This window comes from Aegilops tauschii, chromosome 3 (assembly GCF_002575655.3).
Source record: "Aegilops tauschii subsp. strangulata cultivar AL8/78 chromosome 3, Aet v6.0, whole genome shotgun sequence".
NCBI classification, from domain to species: domain Eukaryota; kingdom Viridiplantae; phylum Streptophyta; class Magnoliopsida; order Poales; family Poaceae; genus Aegilops; species Aegilops tauschii.
The window spans coordinates 373,704,993-373,731,626 of record NC_053037.3 but is presented as its reverse complement, the minus strand read 5'-3'; the positions used below and the strand labels follow the sequence as shown (position 1 = coordinate 373,731,626).

The 26,634-nt window shown below is 51.5% G+C and overlaps 2 protein-coding genes across 6 annotated transcripts; both read left to right on the top strand.

The window, feature by feature from the left end:
• LOC109770626 (LEAF RUST 10 DISEASE-RESISTANCE LOCUS RECEPTOR-LIKE PROTEIN KINASE-like 2.8) lies at positions 1-23,038 on the top strand. Of its 5 annotated transcripts, none has more exons than XM_020329351.4 (3): positions 1-1,020; positions 14,305-14,337; positions 21,813-23,038. In XM_020329351.4, exons 1-3 carry the CDS (start codon positions 78-80, stop codon positions 22,862-22,864), a joined length of 2,028 nt encoding a protein of 675 aa, XP_020184940.2. In that variant the 5' UTR covers positions 1-77; the 3' UTR covers positions 22,865-23,038. The 5 variants fall into 5 exon arrangements, with proteins under 5 accessions (XP_020184940.2, XP_040260070.1, XP_045090809.1 ...); XM_040404136.3 differs by lacking the exon at positions 1-1,020 and adding an exon at positions 1,987-2,942; XM_045234874.2 differs by lacking the exon at positions 1-1,020 and adding an exon at positions 6,309-7,570.
• On the top strand, positions 22,973-26,601 carry LOC109770625 (uncharacterized). The gene is made up of 3 exons (XM_020329349.4): positions 22,973-24,080; positions 24,204-24,239; positions 25,436-26,601. The coding sequence occupies exons 1-3, from the start codon at positions 22,973-22,975 to the stop codon at positions 26,488-26,490; spliced, it is 2,199 nt and encodes a 732-aa protein (XP_020184938.1). The 3' UTR covers positions 26,491-26,601.
• Positions 26,602-26,634: the final 33 nt, after the last annotated feature.

Genomic DNA, 26,634 nt, shown 5'->3' with positions numbered 1-26,634 from the left:
TGTACTTGCAACTGATCCCCGGAGGTTGGGTAGCTGCCTACCCAACCGCCAACCAATCACCCGAACCCCACGAAGTTATGCTCAACGCACCAACCACACCAGTCGCGCAGAACCCGGTCTCGAGCCAACCAGAGAAGAAACTGGCCATGCCTCTCCTCTACCGCCACATCATCGTCCTGCTCGTCGTCCTCTTCGCTGCAGCTTCCCGTGGCGATCCAGCCGGTGGCGCATACGACCGCCCGACGTGCCAGCTCGAACCTTCCACCTGCAGCCATGTCAGCGTCCGGTACCCGTTCCATCTTTACAACGGAACAGATGAGGCAGTGCCGGAGCACGGCGAGCTGCAGTCGTCGCACTGCGGCTACCCCGGCCTGGCCATCATCTGCGACGACGACAGGCCCATCCTCCGCCTCGGCAGGGACAACTACACGGTATCGAATATCAACTACACCAGCCTCACCATCTCCCTCGCCGACGCCGACGCCCTCGGCGACGACACCTGCCCCATGGTCGATCACAACGTCACCGTCCCGAAGCAGTTCCATCTGCCCACCTCCACCATCGCTTACCTCTTCTTCTTCGTCAACTGCACCTTCCTGCCGGAAGCCGATTTCGCTACTCCATCACGCAAGCCGCCGAGCATCAAGCCAGTCACCTGCGGGAGCTCTGGACAAGAGCCTGCCATGTCCTTCGTGCTGCCGGAACGCGAGATCCCTCCCAAGGACTGGTGGCAGGCATGCCGGTCAGTCTACGCAGCCCCCGTGCTCAAGGACGCCCTCCCCGCCGACGCAAAGGACCCTGGGTGGAGAGAGGGCGGGTACGCGAAGGCTCTCCGCGGCGGGTTCCAGGTGGGCTGGGACCGGAGCTCCGGCCCGTGCGGCCAGTGCGAGCAGTTCGGCGGCAAGTGCGGCTACAACGGCACCGGCGGGCTCCTGGGCTGCTTCTGCGCCGATGGCGCCCTGGTGGTGGGCAACGCCGCCGGCTGCAGCAAGATATCTGACACCACCGCGCCGCTGCCCGGTAAGCCCACCATTCCGATCAAACTGCTGCAGCACTTTTGTGAGTACCGTGCAAATCTTATCATGGAATCCTCATTTGCCTTGCCCGACCGTCACCGGCAACTAAAAATCCGTACACTCTGCCTAACTTCGCTTGGCAATTTTGAACTACCTAGCAAGATGCTCGTGCATTACATGGAACATTAAGATGCATTTTTTTACAAAACACCTGTTGTGATTGACCCATGTAGGAATAATCCCATGTGTAAAAACTAATGATATCTCGAGAATTTTATCAAAAAAATGATATATCGAGAAAGATGAGAGATAAGGTGAGAAGAAGTGGGGCGCGGTGGTGATTGATGGTCGGACTTAGCAGAGGCATGGGGATGGACGATGCCGGCAGCGGCCACCGTGCCAGATTGTTCCAGAGGCTTCCTTTTTTAATTACTCAAATGAAGTTGTGGGAGATAAGGATGAACGAGAGAGGTGCGGGTATCCTTTTACAAAATTGCTATAGTTTGTTTTCTATTCGTAAGATATAGATCGGACGGTCTATATTGCAAGATGGCAGATACACCATCATCACTAACTCGGTTTCTTATAAGAGTAGAGAAACAACGTCACTTTGCATGTCATAACTGAATCCATAGGCTCAAAGCTGGCTTTTTTTTATCGAATCATGCAAAGAGCTGCATGCAATAATAATTACAGTAGATAGAAAGAAAAGTCCGTGTGGTGGGCGTGTGGACGTGAACATGTGATGACTGATGATTGAGGTCTTTGCACTTTGTATTGACCAGGATTTGCCGACATGCAATGCACCAGTCTTTCTTTGTGCTGATTCATCGCCTCCCATCATCATCACATAATGTAGCGTCTAGCGTGAGCCCCAGATTATCAAAAAAAAAAATGTAGCGTGAGCCCCACACAGGCCAAGTGCAACTCCACGCCAGGTCTATATACGGCCAGATTCCTCCAAATCAAACGCGTGCATAATCAGAGTTGAAACAGCCAGATTAGTCTGTCTCCGGACTCTCGTCCCGCCAATGGCTCACCCACCACACCAGCTCCTTCTCCTCTTCCTCGCCGTTCATCTCTTCGTCGCCTCCCATGGCTCCCCTCTTCCGCTATCTAGCACCTACAATGATTCCATGTGCTTGGAATCGTTCAAGTGTGGTGGCGTTGACATCAAATATCCATTCTATCTGTCAAACACAACTCAAGCAACCCCCGATTACACATTCTACTTCTCGTGCGGCTACACCGATTTGAAGATCTTCTGCCAAGGCGAGGGCCAAACCGCGATCGCGGTCCTTCCACTCGATCAATTCAACTACACCGTCCGAAACATCTTCTACGACAGTCACACCATCATTCTCGGGGACACTGAAGCCCTTGGCGGCGTCAAGTGCCCCACAGTCACCCACAACGTGTCATTCGGCGACGAGTGGCTGGAATACACCGACTCCTTGCACGAGTTCACCTTCTTCTTCGACTGCTACTCCACGGCAAGCGATCACCCGACTCCTGAGTCTCTCCTAGAAAAGTTCCAGATCGACTGCAAAGGGTTCGATCCACCTGCAGGCAGTGGAAATGGTGTTTCCTTCTTGTTTACCTCTGAGGATGACAACGTTTCTCGAGAGTACGAATTGGCCGAGCACTGCAGCCGGATGGTCATCGTGCCGGTAAATAAAGATGTTCTGATGAGCAGTGGTCAGCTCGTGTTGCCGAGTGATTACGGTGCCGTACTCAAGCAAGGATTCGAGTTGAAATGGCATATGAGCATACCGCAGCCATGCGACCTGTGTGAGCTATCTGGTGGACGGTGCTCCTACAGTGAGGAGAAGAAATTTCTTGGTTGCTTGTGCTCCGGCGGGAGGGTTGGCGTTCAGGGCTGCCACGCCAGCGGCACCACCACTGCGTATTCAAACACTGCATCGAGTAAGTTATTCAGAACTTGTCCTTCAATTTTATCCCTATTTGAAAACAAACGGCCGATAGTATATCTCGCTTGTCAATTCCTTCCCATTTCGCCGGAAGACAAACCCAATTGTGTGCATCAAGTAAGGTGTGTGGTAGACGACGTGTTTTTTACTTTCACTGTTGCATAATATAAGAGTGTTTTTATTGACGTATAAGTGCATAGCTCTCCTTTCCCCACTAGCTTTAACTTTTGAGTGAATTGGCTTGTGCTCGTAGTTTTATATGATATCAGAGTAAAGAGGTCGTGAGTAAGACCCGACTGACTGCAATTAAATTACAAGTCTACTTTGGGTTCACGTTTACAAAAGCTGTGGTTTTCGTCCGGGGTTTTTCTGTTCTGAACCTGGGTTGGTTTACCCTCGGCGACCCCCTTTTTCAGACAAATAAAAACGGTAAAAGCCAACAATTAACAGCTCATTTGCCATTTGGTCCAAACATCTGCCTGCATCCTGCTCTCGATTAGGATGCTTATATGTATGCACTTGGCGATTCCCAAATAAGTAGATAATTTTCATTGGGAACGGAAGGAAATGTCTGTCTCAGGAAACTGTTCTGTGGGTGTAGATCGGTCAAATTTATACACGCACACTAGTCTCAACGGACCAAACTCGGGAGATAGAGATGGCAGACGACTGACTAGTCTGCCGCCAAGATACCGTTGACCGGCATGATCCTGCCATCTATCACGTCGCCCATCCTCCTCCGAAACTTCTACCCAGGACCAAGAGCCCTCGCAACATGTAAACGAAGGCATGCCGGCGGACAGCGAACCACCGGTTTATAAAGATCAAAGCAGAGAATGGAACACTACTGCTGACTTTTAGCTAGCTAGCCAAGCAGCCATGCCTCTCTTGCTAAGCCACCACCACCAGCTGCTGCTGCTTCTCCTCTTGGTTGCCGTTACCGCCTCCCATGGCGATTCATCTGATGATGATACTTACAACCCATCCATGTGTCTGCCTCAAACTTACACCTGCGGGGACGTGAGGATCAGCTACCCGTTCTATCTCGCCGGGGAGACAAAAGATGTCAAGGGCAACGCCAACTCGTACTGCGGCTACCCTGGCCTGGGGATCCTCTGCAACGACGACAAACCCATCCTGCAGCTCAACGGCACCGCCAACTACACGGTGAAGAGCATCGACGGCGCGCTCGCAACCGTCTCTCTAGCCGACCCGAACGTCGACGACGACCGCAACACCTGCCCGAGACCAAGAATCGATCACAACATCACTTTGCAAAAGGGATCGCTGCTGTACTTTCCTGACAGCGCGGTCGATTACCTTATCTTCTTCATCGACTGCATCTTCAACTCTACCTTCCACCAACCGAATAGCATCTACCCGATCAGCTGCGAAGGCTTTGATGCTGGTCCTCGTCCTGGACTATCCTTCGTGCTTCCGGATGATGCAGTGCCCACCGGCAACTGGGTGCAATTGGAGAGGAGAGGAAGAAAGGAGGAGATCAATAAATGACACCTAGATCCGTAAGTTGTTTCTCTCACTTGTAGCTAAAAACAATGGGGAAATTTTCACATCCACCACCCCCCCCCCCCAAGGAAGACATAATAAGGGGCCCAAATTTATGCCTATCGAGGTGTCTATATGCATTCTATAGGCTTCAGAGGACTGAAGTTCCGGCGATGCCCATAAGTTTCTAGACTCGCCTAGAGTCCCAGCCAAAATCCATCCTAAGGTTCTAGAGAACTAGAGCAGCCAACACAAAAACGTCATAACTTTCTCATACAGATTTTGTTTTTGATGATCTTGGCCTTGAGCTACCATAACCCACATCGGCGGGATCGAACCTTAGACAAGGCTATTCCACTGGACTGAGCATGCAACCGCATTGTGGCAACGCTGCAAGAACTTGATGGTGGCCAGCACTTAGGGATGTTGCTCATGATCAGAGTTGGATCTGCGCCCCTAAGGGCCAGATTGGGTTGCGCCCCTGCTACTGGCAGGGACGACCCACCACCTTCTGCAATGTCATCCGGGTCAAGCATCTGGATGGGGTCCCCCATTCTGCGACCTTGGTAGTACACCACCATGCCAGGTGCGGCATTGGCTCACGAACATAGCCTCGTAGATCCTCGTGTCCTTATTCCCGATGGTGCGAACCGCTTCTGCTCCATCCCGAGTCGTGCACTGCGGAAACGGCGGCCAGTGCAGCGCTAGCTACCTACCGGCCCCGATATGGAGGGGCAGTGGACTTACCCTCGCCCGCCTACATCTACAAGGGGAGGCAGACATAAGCACGTGAAAGGATGTCGGGGACGTGATCACCGACGACATGTTGGTCGGGATCGGGGTTATGGTCTGCCTATGGCGACATCCACAGAATCAGTGGCAGGGGAGTGGCTCCCACCAGCACGACCACCCCTCCCTCAAACCAATGGCGGGGAGGCGGCCAACATGGGTTTGCGCAAGGACAACATGCTGCCAGCAACTCGGGAGGACGGGACGTGATAGTGTGTCACCATCGCCATGGGAGATGGGGACGATAACCCTGGCTTTTCTAATCGATTAGTTTTGCTGTATACTTGGATTGAGGGGTCATTTCATCCAATGAATGGAACCCAAATTAATGAGGCTCTCGTAAAAAAACAAAATAATGAGGCAATCGAAATACAGTACCCAGCATCGTCCCAAAGTACAAAAAAGAGAATGGTGTATTCATGGTATACAAAATTGTTGTGCACATGATGAGTTGATGTGTAGGACCATTGCACGATGGCCCATCTAGCGCTGAGTTGCCATGCATAAACGTCTTGATTGCATCGTCGTCCAAAAACCATGTGCATAGCAGTGCACCATCGTACTCCCTCCGTTTTTATTTACTTCTCATGTCAGCTTTGTCTCAAGCCAAACTTTCTAAACTTTTACCAAGTTTATACAAAAAATAATATTAATATCCACAACACGAAATCAATACCAACAGAATCATCATCCAATATATTTTCGTAAGATATATTTTTGTTAATGTGAAAGTTTAGATTGTTTACAATAAACTTGGTTAAACTTTATAAAATTTGACCTAGGCCAAAGCTAAGGGGGTGTTTGGTTCAGAAGTCCTAGGACTTTTTCTAGTCACAGGGACTAATCAAAAAAGACTCTTTAGTAGAGTCTTTTTCTAGTCCCTGTAGAAAAAGTCCCTCCCGTTTGGTTCCTAGTGACTTTTTAGGGATTTTTTCTAATCTCTGGGACTAAAAAATCCCTGAACCAAACACCCCCTAATAAGCGGAGTATATAAAAACGGAGGGAGTATATCCCAGAATGTAATAACGCACGCTTGACGCGTTTTCAAGGTAGCAAAAATGCCTTATGCAGAAAGGCACATAAAAAATATCATACTCAAGTACTCTACTAATATACTAGCGGCTATTGATCGGGCTGGAGGTCAAGTCAACTAGTGAAGCCATGGCATGACGTGGGAGGCAGCCCATCATGTTCCATTCATTCATTTTGGCTTTCTCTCCCAACAGCAAAGTGACCCAAGACGAGGAGACCGACTTTGCTTCGGTCTTCCGCGAATCAGCTCACCCTAGTCCTAGCGGCACACCAACCAAGCAAAATTTCCACCAGACCCAGTCGCGCCCGCGATTTAAATACGGCGGCGCTCCCCGAAACCAGTGGCGTGCAGGAACGAGCAGAGAACAGCAAGATTCGTCTTCCTCCTCTCGCCAATGGCTCACCTACCACCACACTCGCTCTTCCTCCTCTTCCTCGCCGTCCATGTCTTCGTCGCCTGCCATGGCTCCCCTCTTCCGCCATCTAGTGCCTACAATGATTCCGTGTGCTCGGAGTCGTTCAGGTGTGGCAGCGTTGACATCAGATATCCATTCTATCTGTCAAACTCGACTGGAGCTGCCCCCGATTACACACCCTACTCATGCGGCTACACCGATTTGAAGATCTTCTGTCAAGGCGAGGGGGAGACCGCGAGCGCAATCCTTACACTGGGCCAAGGCGAGTTACACAACTACACCGTTCTGAACATCATCTACGAAAATCACGCCATTATTCTCAGGGACACTGAAGCCTTTATTAGCGGCGGCAAGTGTCCCACAGTCAGTCACAACGTGACATTCGACAGGGGGTGGCTAAACTACACCGAGTCCTTGGAGGAGCTCACCTTCTTCTTCGGCTGCCACTCCACGGAGAGCGATCTCCCGCCTCCTGATCCTCCGCTAGACAAGTTCCAGATCGACTGCAAAGGGTTCAATCCGCCTCCAGGCAGTGGAGACGGTGTTTCCTTCGTCTTCAGCTCTGAGGAAGGCAACGTTTCTCGGGAGCACGAACTGGTTGAGTACTGCAGGCAGAAGGTCATCGCGCCGGTACTCCAGGAAGATGCTCTGATAAGTGGTCTGCTCGTGTTGCCGAGGGAATATGGTGTCGTGCTTGGGCAGGGCTTCGAGTTGGAATGGAAGCAGAGCAAGGATCGGCAATGCGAGCTGTGCGAGAAATCTTATGGACGCTGCGCCTACAGCGAGAAGAAGGAATTCCTTGCTTGCTTGTGCTCCGGCGGGAACTGCAGCAGCAGCGGCGCCGCCGCTGGGTATCCAAATCCAAACCCTCCATCATCAGGTAAGTCCTTCACAACCGGTCCTGCAATTTTATTGCCATTTGAAAACAAAACTGCCGATGGTAGCATGTCTCGCTTGCCAATTGCCATTTCGCCGGAAGCCAGACCCAATTCCATCGTTCGAGCCCACGCACGTTCATCTAGAATAGACAAGAATGATGCGTAATTTGACACATCCGTTTTGGCGCTTTCTGATCTAGAGCGGTTGCTTGGCGATTTGCAACTCGTAACCTCCTGTCCTGCCCCTCTCCGGTCTGCGTGCACGCACGCGCGGTGCTGCCGCTTGCCCGTTGCAAACGCCAACCTGATTTAATCGGAAATTCATTTCAGTTTCAGTGTCAGGGGCGCTTGTGCCTGAAAAACGAACGAAACCAAGAGCGCGTCCGTCCGTTTCGAAAAAAGAATAGCGCGTGAGGTAGGGCAGAAGCGTTAATATTCGTTCCCATTTCGTCAGTCGTCAGTCGACAAGGATGGTTCCCGACCTTTTCCACACCCATTGTTCCCTACTTTGCATCGATGCGCACTCGCTCGTGACTGTGGGGTTCATTACCATCAGGCGAACCGCTGCCTCGCATTCGAGAAGCTCTTCTAGAGCTTCTCTTTCTTCCTTTCTTCTCTGAGTTTCCGGGGCTGTACAAACACACACCTACATCCTCAGTAGGTCTTCGGAAGAGAGTTGACGGGGTCCTAATTCTTTCTTTCTGTGGCCGGGATCCAGCTTGGATTACCACCAACACCAACTGAACTGTTTTTACAGAGACCATTAAGAGAACTTATCAATTCCTAAATTAAAAGCTTGCTGTGGAAGACAAAAGTAAATATCGGCGCCCGACTAGAAGCCTTTTCTTCCACGCGCCTGGGCGAGTCTCCACGGAACAGCGACGGGAGGTACTAGTACAACAGACGACTTCCGTGGCACACTCTCGTTACGTACGTATGCGCGACACCGGACTGGTCAAAGGTTGAGCAAGAGGGGCTTCCCGGCATGTCCCTCTCATCGGCCTGCCATGCCAGTCGCCGGAGAAACTCGCAAGGCCTCCGCCACTTATAAACGCAGAGGAGGAGGAGCGGCAAGAAACAAACGGCCCGGTGCAGACAGCCACCAAACCAGAGAGGAGAAAAAGGAGACCCTCGCTCGCCTAACTCCATTAGCCGATAGCCATGCCCCTCTTGATATGCCACCGGCTCCTGCTGCTTCTCCTCCTCTGGGTCGCCACATCCCATGGCGATTCATCTGATGATGGGGCTTACGACCCCTCCATGTGCCTGAATCAACCTTACACCTGCGGAGAGGTGAGGATCAGCTACCCGTTCTATCTCTATGAAGAAACAAAAGATATCAAGGGCAACAACTTCTACTGCGGATACCCTGGCCTGGGGATCATCTGCGACGACAACAAGCCCATCCTGCAGCTCAACAGCATCGCCAACTACACGGTCAACAGCATCGACGGCGCGCTCGCAACCGTCTCTCTAGCCGACCCGAACGTCGACGACGACCGCAACACCTGCCCGAGACCAAGAATCGATCACAACATCACTTTGCAAAAGGGATCGCTGCTGTACTTTCCTGACAGCGCGGTCGATTACCTTATCTTCTTCATCGACTGCATCTTCAACTCTACCTTCCACCAACCGAATAGCATCTACCCGATCAGCTGCGAAGGCTTTGATGCTGGTCCTCGTCCTGGACTATCCTTCGTGCTTCCGGATGATGCAGTGCCCACCGGCAACTGGGTGCAAGCGTGCAACCAAGTCATACAATTGCCTGTGCACAAATACGGCGAGATCAACCTTACTGACCCTGGATGGACAAACGGGAGTGGATATGCCAGTGTTCTTCGTCAGGAATTCCAGCTGGGATGGAACGAGAGCGCGAAGGACCCGGCATGTATCCAGTGCGAGGGATCCAATCCCAAGGGACAGTGCGGTTACAGTCGGACCGGCGATTTCATCGGCTGCTTGTGCCCTGACGGCCTAGTACACTCCGATAATACTTGCAATAAATCCCGTAAGTTCTCTGAATCTCAAGCTTTTCCTTTGCAGAAGTTGCGTTTTTCTAGCTGCCCTATAGTTGTATCTCCGGCACTCGGTGCTTTCTTTCCACTTACGGACAAATCCTTAATTTCATCATCTCTTGGAGAAATACCTCACACACATGCTTTCTCACCAAGTAGAGGGTCGAGTGCAGAGCCTAAACATTTCTTATCACTGTAAACAAAGCCTATCAGACCACCATAAATCTAAGCCTTCAGTTTTGTCAGTTTGACTTCCAGGTGTGAGAGAGCCTGCAAACTTCTTTTTTTTTTGGCGGGAGCGAGAGAGCCCGCAACTTATACCGACTTGTTGCATATAAATGTCAAGGTTTTTTTCCTGTGGCATGGTAATCGTTCAGGTTAATAGTACATGAGCGGAAGCCCAGCCAATTCTAACTCGTAGGCGAGACCAATTCCCGCCCCGATTTGGACGTGATTGCTTCATGTGAAGTACTGTAAACGCGTTCTGTTTTACTCTTCTTGTATCTGGTGGGGAACACATTTCTATTACTAGAATGACAAATAGGATTGTGCACATGTTTTCCACAGGTGTTGTCGGAAAATTAGACGCCAGCTTAACCATTCCGCGGACATTCCTTTGTTTTTCTTTTCGGATATGCAATTTCTTAGCCGTTGCTGAAATTTGTCTTGGTCCACCGAGGACCATTTTTTTTTCCGACCGAGTCGTTGACCAACTAGAATGCTGAGAAATCCATGCCACGGCACTAGAGAGCGCGCCCACAACGGGAGGAAGCCAGACACCTCCACAGTATCTCCACCTTCTTCGTCTCATCCAGTTCCGACTTTAGCGGTGATGATACGTCTGGTTGCAGGGCCATGCGGCTTAGGACTGGATGCGACCCGTGGGCACGTCGCGAGTGGTGGGGTATGAAGAGAAAGTGAGGGAGGCTAAACAGGAGCAGGGGCTCCCCGGTGACGGCGCGGGAGAGAGGAGGAGTTGCGGCCAGCGGCAGAGCTTCATGAGGGCCATACTAGGTCGTTGCCTCCCCCCTCCCCAAGAAATGGGCCCAAGCTCCGCAACTAGGTGCAACATGTGAGAGATATGATGAGAAGGAATGGCTTGGTGGGAAGTCGACCCTGACTTTAGCGGCTAACTTGTGGGCCAGCTTGCTACCAGACCAGCATGTCAACCACTAAAGTCAAGGTGTATCCCAATGGGAAGGGGGCGAGATTCAGTTTGATCTATCTCATGGTTGTGGTTGATCTTTTGGGTCATTTAGTGGTGGCGAAATTTGGCATTGACAGAGCAAAATTAGGCCCATCTCAACGAGCCCATTTATGGTAACAATGTTTGACCTATCTCAAATCTCAAACTTCTGTTGAAGTCACCACTAACCGTCAAACTTTCTGCCCGTCAGTGGTGTTCGTGCCACTGATGGCTCATTGGCAATTGGTCACAAATGTTCAACTATTAACGTGAGAAGTGGTCAGCTCACGTTGCCGAGTGATTACGGTGGCGTGCTTAAGCAGGGGTTCGAGTTGGAATGGAAAATGGGCACAGCGCAACCATGCGACCTGTGCGAGAAATCTTATGGACGCTGCGCCTACAGCGAGAAGAAGCAATTCCTTGCTTGCTTGTGCTCCGGTGGGAACTGCAAGAGCAGCGGCATCACCAGTGTGTATTCAAACCCTCCATCAAGTAAGTTGTTCAGAACTGGTCCTTCAATTTTATTCCCATCTGAAAACAAACGACCGATAGTATGTCTTGCTTGCCAACTTGCCAATTGCCATTTCGACGATCCTCAAAAAATTTATTTTTACTCCTTCGGTTCCTAAATATAAGCTTTTTTAGAATTCCAATATGGACTACATATGAAGAGGCATACTAAAATATGCCTATAACATCCGTATGTAGTTCGTATTGAAGCCAAACCCAATCGTCTGCATCAAGTTGTGCAGAACTGATCCCATCCGCAGAACAGAACGATTTTTCAGTTGACAAGCTGTGGTGCGTCAGTAACAGGAGGCTAGCAGTCCTGTTCTTGAACCTTTGCTGAAGCTGTGGTTCGGCTGGTCAGCCGATGGGCTGTTTCAAATTCCATCCGGAGTTTTTCTGTTTTGAACCTGGGCTGGTTTACCCTTGGTGATTTCCATCGGGGACCCCCTTTTCAGAGAAAACAAACTGTAAAAGCTACAGTAACAGCTCATTTGCCATTTAGTCCAATCATCTGGCTGCATCCTGCTGACCTGCTCTCGATACTTCTTTCCAAATCTAGTTTTAGCATGCTAAGGTTAGTTGGAGTGTGTCGCTTATATGTATGCACTTGGCAATTCAAAAATAGATAATTATCATTGGGAACGGAAGGAAATGCCGGTCTCGGGAAATTAGTATGTGGGTTTAAATCAGTCAGATAATACACGCACACTAGTCTCGACGGAAAACGTCAAAAGATAGAGATGGACGACTGACTAGTATCCTGCCCATCCTTCTCGGAAACTTCTACCCAGGACCAAGAGCCCTCGCAACATGTAAACGAAGGCATGCCGGCGGACAGCGAACCACCGGTTTATAAAGATCAAAGCAGAGAATGGAACACTACCGCTGACTTAGCTAGCTAGCCAAGCAGCCATGCCTCTCTTGCTGCTACTACTTCTCCTCTTGGTTGCCGTTGCCGCCTCCCATGGCAATTCATCTAGTGATACTTACGACCTCTCCATGTGCCTCAATCAACCTTCCACATGCGGAAGCGTGAACATCAGCTACCCTTTCTATCTCTCGGAGGAGACTAAAGATGTCAAGGGCAACGCCAGCTACCCTGGCCTGGGGATCCTCTGCGAGGACGGCAAGCCCATCCTGCAGCTCAACGGCGCCGCCAACCGTCTCTCTAGCCGACCCGGCGGTGGACGACGACCGCAACACCTGCCCGATACCAAGAATCGACCGCAACATCACTTTGCAACAGGGATCGTTGCTGTACTTTTCTGACAGCACGGTTGATTACCTCGTCTTCTTCATCAACTGCACCTTCAACTCTACCATCTACCAACCCAGAGACGTCTACCCAATCAGCTGCCAAAGCTTTGACGCTGGTCCTGGTCCTGGACTATCGTTCGTGCTTCCGGATGATGCAGCGCCCCCCGGCAACTGGTCGCAAGCGTGCAGCCAAGTCATACAATTGCCTGTGCACAAAGGCCCGATCAACCATACTGATCCTGGATGGACAAACGGGAGTGGATATGCCAGTCTTCTTCGTAAGGAATTCCAGCTGGGATGGAACGAGAGCGCGAAGCCCCCGGCATGTATCCAGTGCGAGGGATCCAATGGACGGTGTAGTCACAGCCGGACTGGGGATTTCATCGGCTGCTTGTGCCCTGACGGCCGAGTACAGTCCGACAATTGCGATAGCACCCGTAAGTTCTTTGAATATGGAACTGTTTCTTTGTAGAAGTTGCTTTCTTTTTCTGAGTCGGAGAAGTTGCTTCTAGTTGGTGTGTAACCGTGTACGCTCTCTCAAATACTTGGAGGTCTAGGTTTGAACTAAACTTTTTAAAGTTTGGTCATATATATAGAAAAAATATAAACGTCAAATATACATATTCTGAAAATTTATATTATGATGTATCTAATGAAACTAATTTGGTATTGTAAATGTTGCTATATTTTTAATAGACTTGGTCAAACCTAAAGATGTTTAACTTACGGTAAACCTAGAACTTAAGTATTTTGAAACGGAGGAATTATATTCCACTAATCAAACTGATTATAAAGAATACACATGTGGCCACCGATGGGCCTTCTCAACCTCTCTCCAACGGACCTGGCACCGGCCTCAGCCACGGAGGGACCAATGGTGGTGTTTAGAGCCTCCCCCTCCTCGGCATTAGCCTCGGGAAGGGTGTGTTTTGGGAGCTCCCAAAAAGCTTTGAAATGGGTTAGATGCATTGAAAAAATAGCGCGCTATAGCGTATTGAGAATTGCCTCGCTAAATATATCGGTGTACAATGTCTCGCTAATAGCACGCTATAGCGCGATATAGCACGCTAATAGCATATTTTGAGGTCGCCGCTATTTTGTTGTAGCGCGCTATTTTTTTCATTGGTTAGATGGGCCATTTTTGGGAGTTCACGAAATTATTGGAGATGAATTAGAGTTGCTCTTATTGTCTTCGGACATGACATGTCCATATGAATGATTTGTGTCGGGCTACATTGCATTAGACCTGATCAATTTTGGATGATTGGTGCTGAGAAAAATTCAGAAGTGCATCATCGCCATTTTCTCATGTGCAAATATAATTAAATCGTTTCCGTCACTTGACAATTGACTTACCCACTGACACTAGTATCTGCCCTGAAATACCGAGAACATGTGAATAATTAACAGTTACACCATTTTGATCTCAAACAAATCCAGCACCATTGGTTCTAAAATTGTTAAGAGACTTCACTATAGCTCAAGATTTTATGGCTATGAAGGAAGATCAACTTCAAGTGACGTTTTTTTTAGAAAATAAAGAAATGACTGTCATTTTTCATGTTAAACTATCTCTGTCAAAGTTTGTACATGGAAATGGAGACCATTATTATTCTTGGGAAATGAATACTAGTTGTAATGTTACCCTCCTTTTTAATCTGTATGGTAAACTAATTATTGTATTAGCTGTGAAGTGTAAAGTTTATTTTTTGTGAATAAATGCATCTTCCATCTACTCATAGTTACTCATGTTCAAATTTTGCAGGTCGTCGGCACTCAAAGGACAGAACGAAAATATGTAAGAATCACCTCTCAACCACATATAAATTGTTTTGCAAATTGCATCTGTAACAAACCCTGCTTCATCTGTATGTACCTAGCACCGTGTCCAGTTTATCTGAAAAGTGGCACTAGGTCTTGACACGCAGACTAATTCAGAGTTTATAATGCAAATATAATATACCTAGCCTTTTAGAATATACAATACAGTAAGTTTGTCAACAAGGGCCTTCAATATATGCACTGATTTTTATGCCTCTACTGTATGCAGTAAACAAAATGAAAATAAACCAGTTTACTAGAAGATCATAGAAGTTTTTTTTTTGGAACATAGACGCTGGGAGCGTCCGGCTTTAAATTAATAAAGCCACTAGGCAAGATCCACACAAATAAAGTCTTACAAACCGAATAAAACAGTCATTGAGCCCATGGCTCAGGATAAAGCTAAGAAGGACACAGCCACAAGTTCAATAACGCAAAAGCGGAGCATCAATGCAAAAGCTAGCTAAAAGTAGAGGTCTCATGATCAAGCCGTCATCCCTTGTCGAGCCTTCACCATGGTCGTCTTGATCAGCTCCATAGTCTCGTTCATGCGTTCGACGTCACGCTTCTTCCCCAGCGGTGCCCATACCTGAAGGAAAATATGACATTTGAAGATTATATCAGCGGGGTGGACCGGGAACTTGTGTTCTATCGTAATTTTGTTCCGAACCGTCCAAAGGGACCAAAGTAGCGCCCCAACGCATCTCCAAACAATCCTCGCATTGGCCCCTCTTTGCGACGTTAAGATAGAAAGCACATCGTGACTAGACTATGGATTCCAATTTTGTTTGAAGGCGTCTTTAACCGCACTCCACGCAAATCTAGCGAGCACACAGCCAAAGAACAGATGGTTCGCGTTTTTCCCTAAACCGCAAGTGGTGCACGTTCCGTCCGCCGGCCCATTGCGCTTGGCCACGTTATCCGAAGTAGGCAAGCGGTTGCGAAACATTTGCCATAGGAAAATCTTGATTTTGAGAGGAATGCCAGCCTTCCATAGCCCCCTAGCTATATCCAGCGTAGTACCCTCGGAGAGCTTGTCGTATAGGGACTTGACCGTAAATCTATTGGAGGAGGTCAACTTCCACGTAATCGTATCCGCCCCATTACTACGAGTCAGCCCTCCCAAGTTAGCCGTCAAAGCGTCCCAGCTAGCGGCCTCCGAAGTCTCTAGAGTCCTAATAAAAGAGATGGCTGGAGGCTGGACTCGCATAGCATCGGCCATCATAATGTTGGTGTCCGTTGCCAATTGGTATAGTTCCGGGTGTGATTGCCACAACGGTTCCTGGCCCCACCAATGGTCGAGCCAGAAGCGTGTGGACCTGCCATCGTTTACCCGGAACTGCGCACCCACTGTAAAAGCCGGTCGGACCGCTTGGACCCCGTCCCAAAAGACCGAACCGTTGCTTTTAGCCTTGAACAAATTCCCATCCGGGAAATATTTAGCCCGGAGGATGTCTGCCCAGAGTCCCGACTCGTTTTGGGCGAGACGCCACCACCACTTAGTAAGCAGGGCCACGTTCATGAGTTTAGAGTTCATAATACCTAGGCCGCCAAGTTTTTTTGGCCTACAAACCGCTGCCCATTTCACTAAGTGGTACTTGCGCTTGGTCCCAGCTCCTTCCCGAAAGAACCGGGAACGCGGAGTATCAAGTCTAGCGTGAACCCCATCCGCAAGTAGGAACATTCCCATTGTGAATATAGGAAGGGAAGATAAGCTCGAGTTGGTGAGGATAAGCCTCGCCGCCGAGGACATAAATCTGCCCCTCCAAGGGCTCACTCTGTTAGCGACTTTCCCATACAGCGGCTCCCATTCCGCTATGGTTAGTTTCTTGGTCGAGATCGGGAGGCCCAAGTATTTAATCGGGAAGCTCCCTAGCTTGCAATTAAGTAGATTCGCAATCCGAGTGCTTGCTAGATCATCCATCCCAATGGTGATCACTTCGCTCTTCAGAAAGTTGATCTTAAGCCCCGATAAAATCTCGAAAGCAAGCAGTAGTAACTTGATGGTAGCTATGATGTGGTCGTCGGGTTCGAATAAGAGCATCGTATCATCTGCGTATTGCAGATGCGTAACCCCACCAGGAATAAGGTGGGCTACCAGCCCTTTAATGTGCCCCGCTACCCTTGCTTTATTAATCATGGCCGCCAGGGCATCCGCAACAAAGTTAAAAATGAGTGGCGAGCTTGGGTCTCCCTGACGGAGACCACGTTTGTTACGAAAGAACTTGCCCATTGTGCCATTGACATTGACCGCCGTGTGCCCACTACACACGAGGTGCATGATGCGATGTACGAATCCTGCCTCAAAACCCTTTTTGAGGAAGACCTCTCTCACGAACTCCCAGTTCACGCGATCGTACGCTTTCTCGAAGTCTAATTTAAGCAGCACTCCCTGTGCCTTGGTCCGTTTCAACTCGTGAACGATCTCTTGTAACGCAATTGGTCCCTCGAGGATGTTACGATGTTTGAGGAAACCCGTTTGACTAGGGCTAATAACTCGTTGAGCGACCGGAGCCAAGCGCGAGGCATAAACTTTCGCACAGATTTTGAACGGGACGTTAATCAAGGTAATGGGTCTAAAAAGCTTAATGTTATCCGCCCCTTTCACCTTAGGAATAAGGCTAATGGCTCCATAGTTCAGACGTTATAGGTCAACCGTGCCTAAAGCGAAGCCGTTGACAATATCATAGAACAAGTGTTTAAGGCAGGGCCAAAACTTCTTAAAGAACTCGACAGGCCATCCGTCCGGCCCAGGCGCCGTGCTCGTTTTCATGTCATGTAAGGCCTGGTCGATTTCCTCAGGTAGGAAAGCCAGGGCAAGCCTATCGTTCTCCTCCTGCGAGACACGTTCCGCGGTATCCCACAGATCACCGCGCAAGCGTAATGGTTTTTCAACGGCCGTCCCCAAAAGACCTATGAAAAACTCGTAGATATGAGCCACAATTTGTTCCTGCGTCAACAGGATACCGTGATCTGTTTGGAGACGCAGAATGGAGCACTTCCTTTTCCGCCCGTTCGCATAGGCATGGAAATATCCTGTGTTTGCGTCTCCTTTCGTGACCCATTTGACTCCGCCCCTGCGTCGCCAATATTCCTCTTCCGCACGCAAAATCGCCGTTACTTGATTTTCTAATGCGTACCTATGAGCCCACTCGGCCTCCGAAAAGGGACGGCGATCTGCCTCAGCATCTAACAGCGCAATTGTCTCTACAATGCGCGCGCGCTCTTTCTTGGACTCGCTACCGTGGTTAGCGTCCCACCCGCGAAGGAAGGCACGAAGCTTGCCGGCAGCCGCGTTCCAGCTCTCTGCTGGCCCACGTTGGGGCCCCAGATGGGAACAAATCTCACCCCAATGATCTACCACCATTTGGGCAAATCCCTCCGCTTCGAACCAAGCCGTTTCGAAGTAAAACCTAGGGCTACGACGGATGAGATCCTCCCTTGAGGAAAAAATCAGCGGAACATGGTCTGATCCGATGCGCGTCTCCGCCACGAGAGAACACATGGGAAACAGCACCTCCCATTCAGGCGTAAAAAAGACCCTATCCAGCACGCTACGGACCGGTTGCGTTTGTTTGTTAGTCCAGGTATATCTGGCACCAGTCCGTGCTGCTTCCCGCAATGCTGCTGCCGCAATGGCATTATTGAATAAGGACACCCTAGTCCAATCAATATTAGCATTATTCTTATCCGCCCCCGAGCGAATCAAGTTAAAATCACCCCCCACCACCACAGGGAGGTTGATTGCCCTTTTAGCCCCGACCAGGTTGATCAGTTCGAGCAGGAACGCCGGCGATCTGGAGTGGTCGGCAGGTCCATACACACAGACGACCATCCACGACAAACCAGATACACGATGTTTAATAGTAGCGGATAAAAAGAAAACGCCAACATCCCAATGCAGAACATCACATACATCCTTATTACACCCAACAAAATGCCACCAGAATGCCCAACAGAGGGGACCCAATGCCAATCAAAATGTTGTAGGGGGTCATAAGCAAGCAGTTCTCTGAAGGTAAAATCAGTTTTAATCGTCTCTTGAAGTGCAACCACGTCAATACGTTCTTTGGCCATGTATTCTTTAAGTTGAGTGCGCCGGCCACCGTGGCCACAACCACGGATATTCCAGAACATGTACCTCATCTAAATAACCCTGTTACGTAGGCGCACACCCCGAGAGGTCACCGCCTTCGCCACTCTCTTCCTAGCCGCCACTCGGCCATTAGAAGGAAGGACACCAGCTTCCCTAGCTTGTGTCACCTCGTCGGGCACTCTCTCGTCACCAGCCTCTACTGGAACAATGGCTAACTCGTTGCTGTTAGCGCAGCGCACGGCGGCGGCCGCCAGCGCAGCCTGCGCCTCTTCCCTAGCACGCACGAGCGATATAATATCGGACTGAGACCCTCGGGTCTCCACACCGCAATCGTCTAAAATGCTCGCCAGGTGATCATCCGAGCAGGCATTAAGAATGCGGAAAGATGGCAAGGGGTTACCTGCGGTGTCCATGTTCTTGTCGGCAATGCGGAGTTTGGCGCTCTCCAAGGAAGAGAGATCACCGAGCTTGGCCTTGGCCCGAACGCTAGGAGCGCGCTGCACCACCCGGATCGCCTTGGTGCGCCTGGCCTTGCTGTTAGTACCCGTCGCCCCCAGCGCCGCCCCCAACTCACCACCAAGGTCAGAAGTCTCCACCTCCGCCACCACCATCGCCTGCTTGTTAGCCAGTTTCCTCCCTGTCGTTTTCTTAGGTTGCCGACCAGCGCCGTTGGAGCCCCGACGCGGAGCCGGCGTAAGGTCGCCACCCTCGATCACCACGCAACCAGAGTCCGCCCCCACGGCCATTGGAGAGGATGAGGCAGGAAGAGAAGCAGCCGAGGAGACCCCGCCCGCGCCACTCAGAGTCGCCGCCACCTGGATCGGGGCAGGGTTGGTTCCGAACTCGTTGAAGGAAAGCTCCAGCGACCGGGCGAGCGGAGGCACGCTCACTGCGGTGTCCTGAGTCGCCACCCCAATGGCACCAGTCTCAGCCGACAACGCCCCCAGCTTATCCCAAGTTTCCGTGTCAATGGATGTATCCTGGATGCTGTCGTCTTGATCCTCCCCCTGTCTTGCATCTTGGCATCCTGGTTCGCCGCATCACTAGGGCCGCCCTCGCACCCATGCAGCTCTTTGCCTGGTTCAGCCCTACCATGTTTGTCATTGCCCAGCGGCCGCGCGCCCGGATTCGTGTCCTTGGCAGGAGGATTGGAAGGGCCAGATCCAAGCACGGCCCGCTCACCACCCCTTTTGGGCAGGGTCTCACGCTCCACCTTGATTTGATATCCCTCGTGGTTGAACCACACCTCGACGACACCATTCAGCTTCTCCGGGGCTTTGCAAGCGAGCTTCATCCGAACAGGCCCCAACCTGATCAGAGACAGTTCATCGACCACGATTGGCCGGCCCAGCATCCGGAGCCCCTCCCTGATGCGGTCTTCACGTCTATGCTTCTTTGGAATGCCATGGAGCCGCACCCAAGTCTCCGGCATCACCATGGGCTGGACCTCCTCGTGAAGCATGTCGCGCACACGCGCAGTAATGTCATTGATAGACAAAAACAACTTACCGCTTGATTTCGCCATGTGTAACAGATCTGCAGAAGGAAAGACCACCACGAAATCGTCATCGCCCACTTGTGTTACCTGCCAATCCCAATCTCCGGTCACCATTTGCTTCAGTTCTTGTTTGAGAATCCGAAGATTAAGCTTCCCCGGCTCCGCAGAGAGGATGGCAGCGTTCTTGATGCGAGCATCGATGGGGGCCTCGGTCTCGTCCTCATCCTCAAACTCTAGGCAAAAGAAACCTTCCCAAGAGATGGCACTTCCCATGATTTGAAGGTGAAGCTGCCGGCCCCTCGTCGGACAGTGAGCGGACACGTGCCCTTCTTCCTTGCAGAGCACACAGAGGGGCAAGAACTTGCACTTGGATTGGTAGTGACCGAGGCGCCCGCACTTGAAGCACTCCACGTCCGGTGCCTCCTCCACTGGGATGGGCTCCTCCGCCGTACCCTTAGATGCAGAGGGCAGCGCCACCGCCAGTGGATCTGCAGGCGCACGCGGCTTCTTGGCCATTGGGTCCCCGTGGCCCCCACCATAGTTGGGGTGAGCCTCATGCTTCCTCTCAAGCTCGCGCCGCCGCTGATGAACCTTCTTCTTCTTCTTGCGCTCCTGCTGCTGGATCCACCACGGGGGAGGAGGACCCCAATCCCCCTCACGCCCGCCATGGTCGCGAGATCCGCCACGTTCTTCTCTGGCCTCGCGGCCACCCGAACGCTCGCGCATCACGCGCTTCGCCTTGTCGCGCAGCTCCCGCTCCCTGCGCCGCTCCGCCTCCGGATCTGACATCTCCATCGGTCTCTTGTCTGCACGCCGATCTCCCATCACCACCGCCGCGAAGGATTGGAGGAGGGGGGAGGGGGGGCAGATCTTGATCGTGCGGGCGGAGTGAGCGAGGCGCCGCACCTCGCGAGTGGTGGCTGGAAACCCTAAAAGGGGATCCAGGCAACCCCTCCTCACCCACTTATAGCCAGTGAACGGGTGAGTACCGGGCCGAGGCGCGTTGGGCCGATGAAGCCCGTGGGGCCGCATGTCCGAGGCCATCTCCAGGCCCAACCCCACTGGAGGGTCAGATACGGACCCAGACTGTCCCCACAGCCCAGGCCCAGAATCCTCAGCCAGCCCCGCACCCGACGTCAGCCCAGGAAGGACCCCCGCAGACGGCCCGTCCGGCCCAACCCTAGGGCACGGTGCCGAGCGCATCGCCTCCGGACCGCACGGCGCCCTCGCCGCCTCCGCCGCCACCACAGGGGGCGCCGGCAGGCACGGTCAGTCCTCCCTGGACAACTCCGTCTGAGCCACCATCAGGCTCGCCGCCGTCTTGGATCTAATAAGCGTCGCCGCCCCCGACGAACCGCCAGCACCCGGGCCCAAGCTGCACGACCTCGTCGGCAGCCAGATGCGCGAGGCCATGGTTCTGGAGCCTCGGCCGCCCGGCGCGAAGCGCCTCCCACGCCCCGAGCCCGAGCCCGCACCACTCTTCTTCGCCGCAAAGGCCACGAAATCTCCGATCAACGGCCCTGCAGGCACCGCGCACAGGCCCCGCTCCGAATCCAGCTCCCCGTCATCGGCCTCATCCTCCGCCGCCAGCGCCCAAAAGCGGTTGTGGCGACCGCCGTCCCCCGCTGCAGGTGAGCCGGCGCGGCCCTCCCCGCCGCTCACCTGGTGGCCGCTCGCGCTGCGCCAGACCACCGACCAGTCCGCCGTCATCTCCGCGGTCGGCTCCCACACCGTAGCAGGCGCGTCGCCCGCGCTGTCGCCTACCCGTCTCATACTCTCGGTCCCATTCCATTTCCTTCATTCTCATAGAAGTTGCTTCCCCTTTTGATACTTTTTCTCCTCCAAAATTTGTATACAGATACGATAGCAGGGAGCTCAGGCATACTTATGCTATGTCTGCTTCTCTTTGCATTCTGGTTGGGCTACAAGAAGTACAGATCCAAAGGGAAATCAAAGGAGACAGCAAGGATTGAGTCCTTCCTACAGAAGAATGGAACGGTCCATCCAAAAAGATACACTTATGCACAAGTGAAAAGAATGACGAGATCTTTTGCTGAAAAGCTAGGTCAAGGTGGATTTGGTGCTGTTTACAGAGGTGGCCTCTCGGATGGCCGTCAGATAGCTGTGAAGATGCTAAAGGACTACAAGACTGATGGGGAGGATTTCATCAACGAGGTAGCTAGCATTAGTAGAACTTCTCATGTCAACGTTGTTACGCTCTTAGGATTTTGCTTGGAAGGATCCAAAAGGGCACTAATTTATGACTATATGCCTAATGGTTCACTTGAAAGGTATGCTTTCAAAGATGGCTCTGAAGGTGGAAACATTTTGGGTTGGGAGAAATTATTTGATATAGCAGTGGGAATTGCTCGAGGACTCGAATATCTCCACAGAGGATGCAACACTCGCATAGTGCATTTTGATATCAAGCCCCACAACATCCTGTTGGATCAAAACTTCTGTCCAAAGATCTCTGATTTCGGGCTGGCCAAGCTGTGCCTCAATAAAGAAAGTGTCATCTCCATTGGTGGTGCAAGAGGAACAATAGGCTACATTGCCCCCGAGGTTTACTCGAAGCAATTTGGAGCAGTAAGTAGCAAGTCTGATGTGTACAGCTATGGAATGATGGTTCTTGAGATGGTTGGGGCAAGGGATAAGAATATCAGTCCAAACACTGAATCTAGCAGCCAATATTTCCCACAATGGATTTATGAACACTTGGATGAATACTGTATCAGTGCTTCTGAGATTGATGGAGAGATCACCGAGGTTGTAAGGAAGATGATAGTGGTTGGGCTGTGGTGCATTCAGTTAAGTTCTACAGATCGTCCAACAATGACTAGAGTCGTCGAGATGCTTGAAGGGAGCACAACCGGCCTTGAATTGCCACCAAAAGTGCTCTTGAGTTGATAGGGTTTATACTGTTCTCGCACACTTAGCTCCAGTGTTGCATAATCTGTAAACAGTTTGAATACTTCATATGTCCGCTGCGATTGGAACAAACAGAGCAGCTTCCATATGTCCGCTGGTCTCCTGATTACTCCATGCACAGGAGATAACACGACAACCCTGTCATTTGCAGCATTCCAATTCTTTATCCTAGAAAATAACCACACCATTCCTTCCACGTATGCTTGCTGGATATACGTCGTATATATAAGCACACGCCACAAAAGACATTCGCCATCTTTAACAATGCCCGGGAAGCCCTGCACTCTCACGATCTTGCTCTTGGCGGCGTCCGCCCTCGCCGCGGCGGCCGCGGAGTCCGCCAACATCGCCGTCTACTGGGGTCAGAACGCCACCGAGGGCACGCTCAGGGACACATGCGGCACCGGGCTCTACGCCTACGTCAACCTCGCGTTCCTCTCCATCTTCGGCGCCGGCCGTGCCCCGGTCCTCAACCTCGCAGACCACTGCGACCCGCCCTCGGGGTCGTGCGCGACCCTCGCCGCCGACATCGGGTCCTGCCAGTCCGCCGGCGTCAAGGTGTTGCTCAGCATGGGCGGCGGCGCGCTCGGGTACAACCTCTCCTCCCCCTCCGACGCGCAGGACGTGGCCACCTACCTATGGGACAACTTCCTCGGCGGCACCGGCGCCGGCGCCGCGCCCCGCCCGCTCGGCGACGCGGTGCTGGACGGCATCGACTTCGACATAGAGGCCCCGTCCGAGCACTACGACGACCTCGCCAGGAGCCTCACGTCGCTGTACAAGGGCGATACCGGCGGCAAGAAGTACATGCTCACCGCGGGGCCGCAGTGCCCGTTCCCGGACGCGTCCCTCAAGACCGCGCTCGCCACGGGGCTGTTCGACCGCGTGTGGGTGCAGTTCTACAACAACCCGCCGTGCCAGTTCGCGCGCGGGGACGCGGGCACGCTGCAGAGCGCGTGGCGGCAGTGGACGGCGGCTTTGCCGTCGGCGACAGTTTACCTCGGCCTGCCGGCGTCGTCGGATGCTGCCGGCAGCGGGTTCGTCGACGCGGACACGCTCGTGTCGCAGGTGCTGCCGCTGGTGGAAGGCGCGCCCAATTACGGCGGGGTCATGCTGTGGAGCCGCTCCTACGACAAGGACTCCGGCTTTAGCGTCAAGCTGCAGAGCAACTTGCAGAACCGGAACCAAAACGCAGGTATCTTCTGCTTTATCACAGGCTTACACCGACCTGATACCAAATTTTTTTCAATTCAGAATTTATGTTGCCGTCGTTTATTTCTGATTTTATAGGCTAATATTTTGCTTGAAAAAATTACAGGGAAGGGCGCATCCTCAGATTACAAAAAGAGAATCTGTAAGTTGTTACTCTCTTTCATTTTGATTATGTTCCCTTTAAAATACCGAAACACTAACGTCCACACGTGTGGGCGTTTCCCAACTCGCCCACACGCCTGGATCGTCGTTCACTGTCTTTTACACGAATCTTGACACGAAAAGGTGGATTTGGTGTGCCACGTAAGACGGGGCTAGTGTATGGGCGTTGGAGAGTTTGCTCACACGCCCGCACCATGCTGTTTGCCAGCTGCGCTGTGTGGGCGAACTAGTTTCTGCCCACACAGCCACCACCTAGTTCATGCGCATGTGGGCGAACTACTTTTCGCCCACACGACACTCCTACGTTGTGGATGGCAACTGCAGTTACGCGAACGTGGCAACTAGGTAAACAAACATGGCAACTGTGATTCTTTTGCTAGAGGCAACTGCAGTTGTGCGTACACGGCAACCAGATAAACACACATGGCAACTGTGATTAACAATACCTGTCAACTATGGTTGGACCACATGTGGCAACTAGGAAACACACATGGCAACTACTGTTTGACCATATGTGGCAAGTAGTTAATCACACACAACAACTATGGTTTGATTACATACGACAACTATCATAAATTAGAGACATGGCAACTATAGTTAACCGAAACAGATAGAGTTGCCATGCTTTTACAACTACACTTGCCATCCCGGATAACTACATCTGCCAACCAGGATGGCAACTAAATCATCATCCCGCGGGGTACCTAACGTAGCTGCGCCAGGATGTGTGAGCATTTTTGCTTCCTGCCACACGCGCGGGTGGAGATGAGTAGTACTTGTTGGCCGTGTGGCACGAAGTTGCCGCGCCCACACGTGTGGGCAATTCCAATGTCCGCTCACACACAGCCCGTGTGGGTTGCCTCCTGCTCACACCACACACGGTGTGTGAGCGCATGTCGAATATACCACACGTGTGGTGGATATCGGCGTCCTTAAAATACTCCCTCCGTCCCATAATATAAGGCGTTATTATAATCAATACAAAAGTACATTGGTTGTAATAACATTTTATGTTATGAGATGGAGGGAGTAATATATTTGTATTCTTCAACCAGCTTAAAACTTACTCCATAGAGTGACAGTATATACACAGCCTAGCTCAAGAATTTGCAAGTCGATGATTTCCTTGAGATTTCTTTGATGCATTTTCTAACCAACTCCCTTTTGTCTATACAGATATAATAGTAGGAGTCATTGGTGGCATCTTCCTGCTGCTCCTGCTTCTTACCACTTGTTTCATCTGCCATAAGAAATACCGTGGCTTGTCGCCTCCTGTGGAGGGATCGACCACCCCTCCGAGCAAAGAGCCATCTGAGCCAAAACTGAGAGCTCATCATCCAAAAAGATACACTTATTCCGAAGTGGAAAGGATGACAAAGACCTTTGCTCACAGGATGGGCCAAGGCAGCCATGGCGATGTCTACAGAGGCAACCTCCGCGACGCGCGGCAGATCACAGTGAAGGTGCTGAAGAACTGCAAAGGCGGCGACAAAGACTTCGTGAAGGAGGTCGAGAGCATCGGCGCAATATCTCACAACAATGTCGCCCCTCTGCTGGGGTTTTGCTTGCAGGGGCCAACAAGGGCTCTGATATATGAGTACATGCCCAACGGCTCCCTTGAAAGCTATGCTCTCAGCAGCGACGATTCCGTAGAGGAGAACTACTCGCTATGGCTGTACTGGGAGAAACTGTTTGACATCGCCGTCGGTGTGGCGCGAGGTCTCGACTATCTCCACGGCGATGACGGTGCTAATGGCATGAACATCAGCATCAAACCCCGGAACATTCTGCTGGATCATGAGCTCTGCCCAAAGATATCTGATGTTGGTGTAGCAAACCTATGCGAGACATCCACTCGCGGTGCAAGGGAGAGAGATGGCTACGACGCACCTGAGGTGGTGTCCAGGAGATTCGGACCGGTCACTAGCAAGTCCGACGTGTACAGCTACGGCGTGATGGTCCTGGAGATGGTGAGAGCAAAGAGACACGTCAAGGTTGGTGCTGACACGACCAGCAAGTATTTCGCCCAGTGGCTCTACGAGCACCTGGATGAGTTCTGCAACAGTGTTTCGGACGTCAATGGCGACACCAGAGAGCTTGTGAGGAAGATGATCATAGTCGGGCTGTGGTGCTCGCAGACGGCGCCTGCGAGTCGGCCGTCGATGAGCGGAGTCGTCGAGATGCTGGAGGGTAGCAGCGCGGAGCTGGAATTGCCAAGAAGAATCCCCTGAAGCGTAGAAGACATGGTTGTAGACAATGTTCAGGGACATGCACCTGCTTTTGGATTTGTGTAGTGTTGGATTTCAGGAGAGCAACATGAGAACTTCATTTTGTTATTGTCAGGTATAGGACTGGTGACAGATAACTTATTCATG

Coding starts and splice junctions, on each gene's coding strand:
- LOC109770626 (XM_020329351.4), top strand. CDS start 78: ATGCTCAACGCACCAACCACACCAGTCGCGCAGAACCCGGTCTCGAGC. Junction 1,021..14,304: donor CACCACCGCGCCGCTGCCCG/GTAAGCCCACCA, acceptor CAAATTTTGCAG/GTCGTCGGCACTCAAAGGAC. Junction 14,338..21,812: donor AAAGGACAGAACGAAAATAT/GTAAGAATCACC, acceptor ATTTGTATACAG/ATACGATAGCAGGGAGCTCA.
- LOC109770625 (XM_020329349.4), top strand. CDS start 22,973: ATGTCCGCTGGTCTCCTGATTACTCCATGCACAGGAGATAACACGACA. Junction 24,081..24,203: donor GAACCGGAACCAAAACGCAG/GTATCTTCTGCT, acceptor AAAAAATTACAG/GGAAGGGCGCATCCTCAGAT. Junction 24,240..25,435: donor AGATTACAAAAAGAGAATCT/GTAAGTTGTTAC, acceptor TTGTCTATACAG/ATATAATAGTAGGAGTCATT.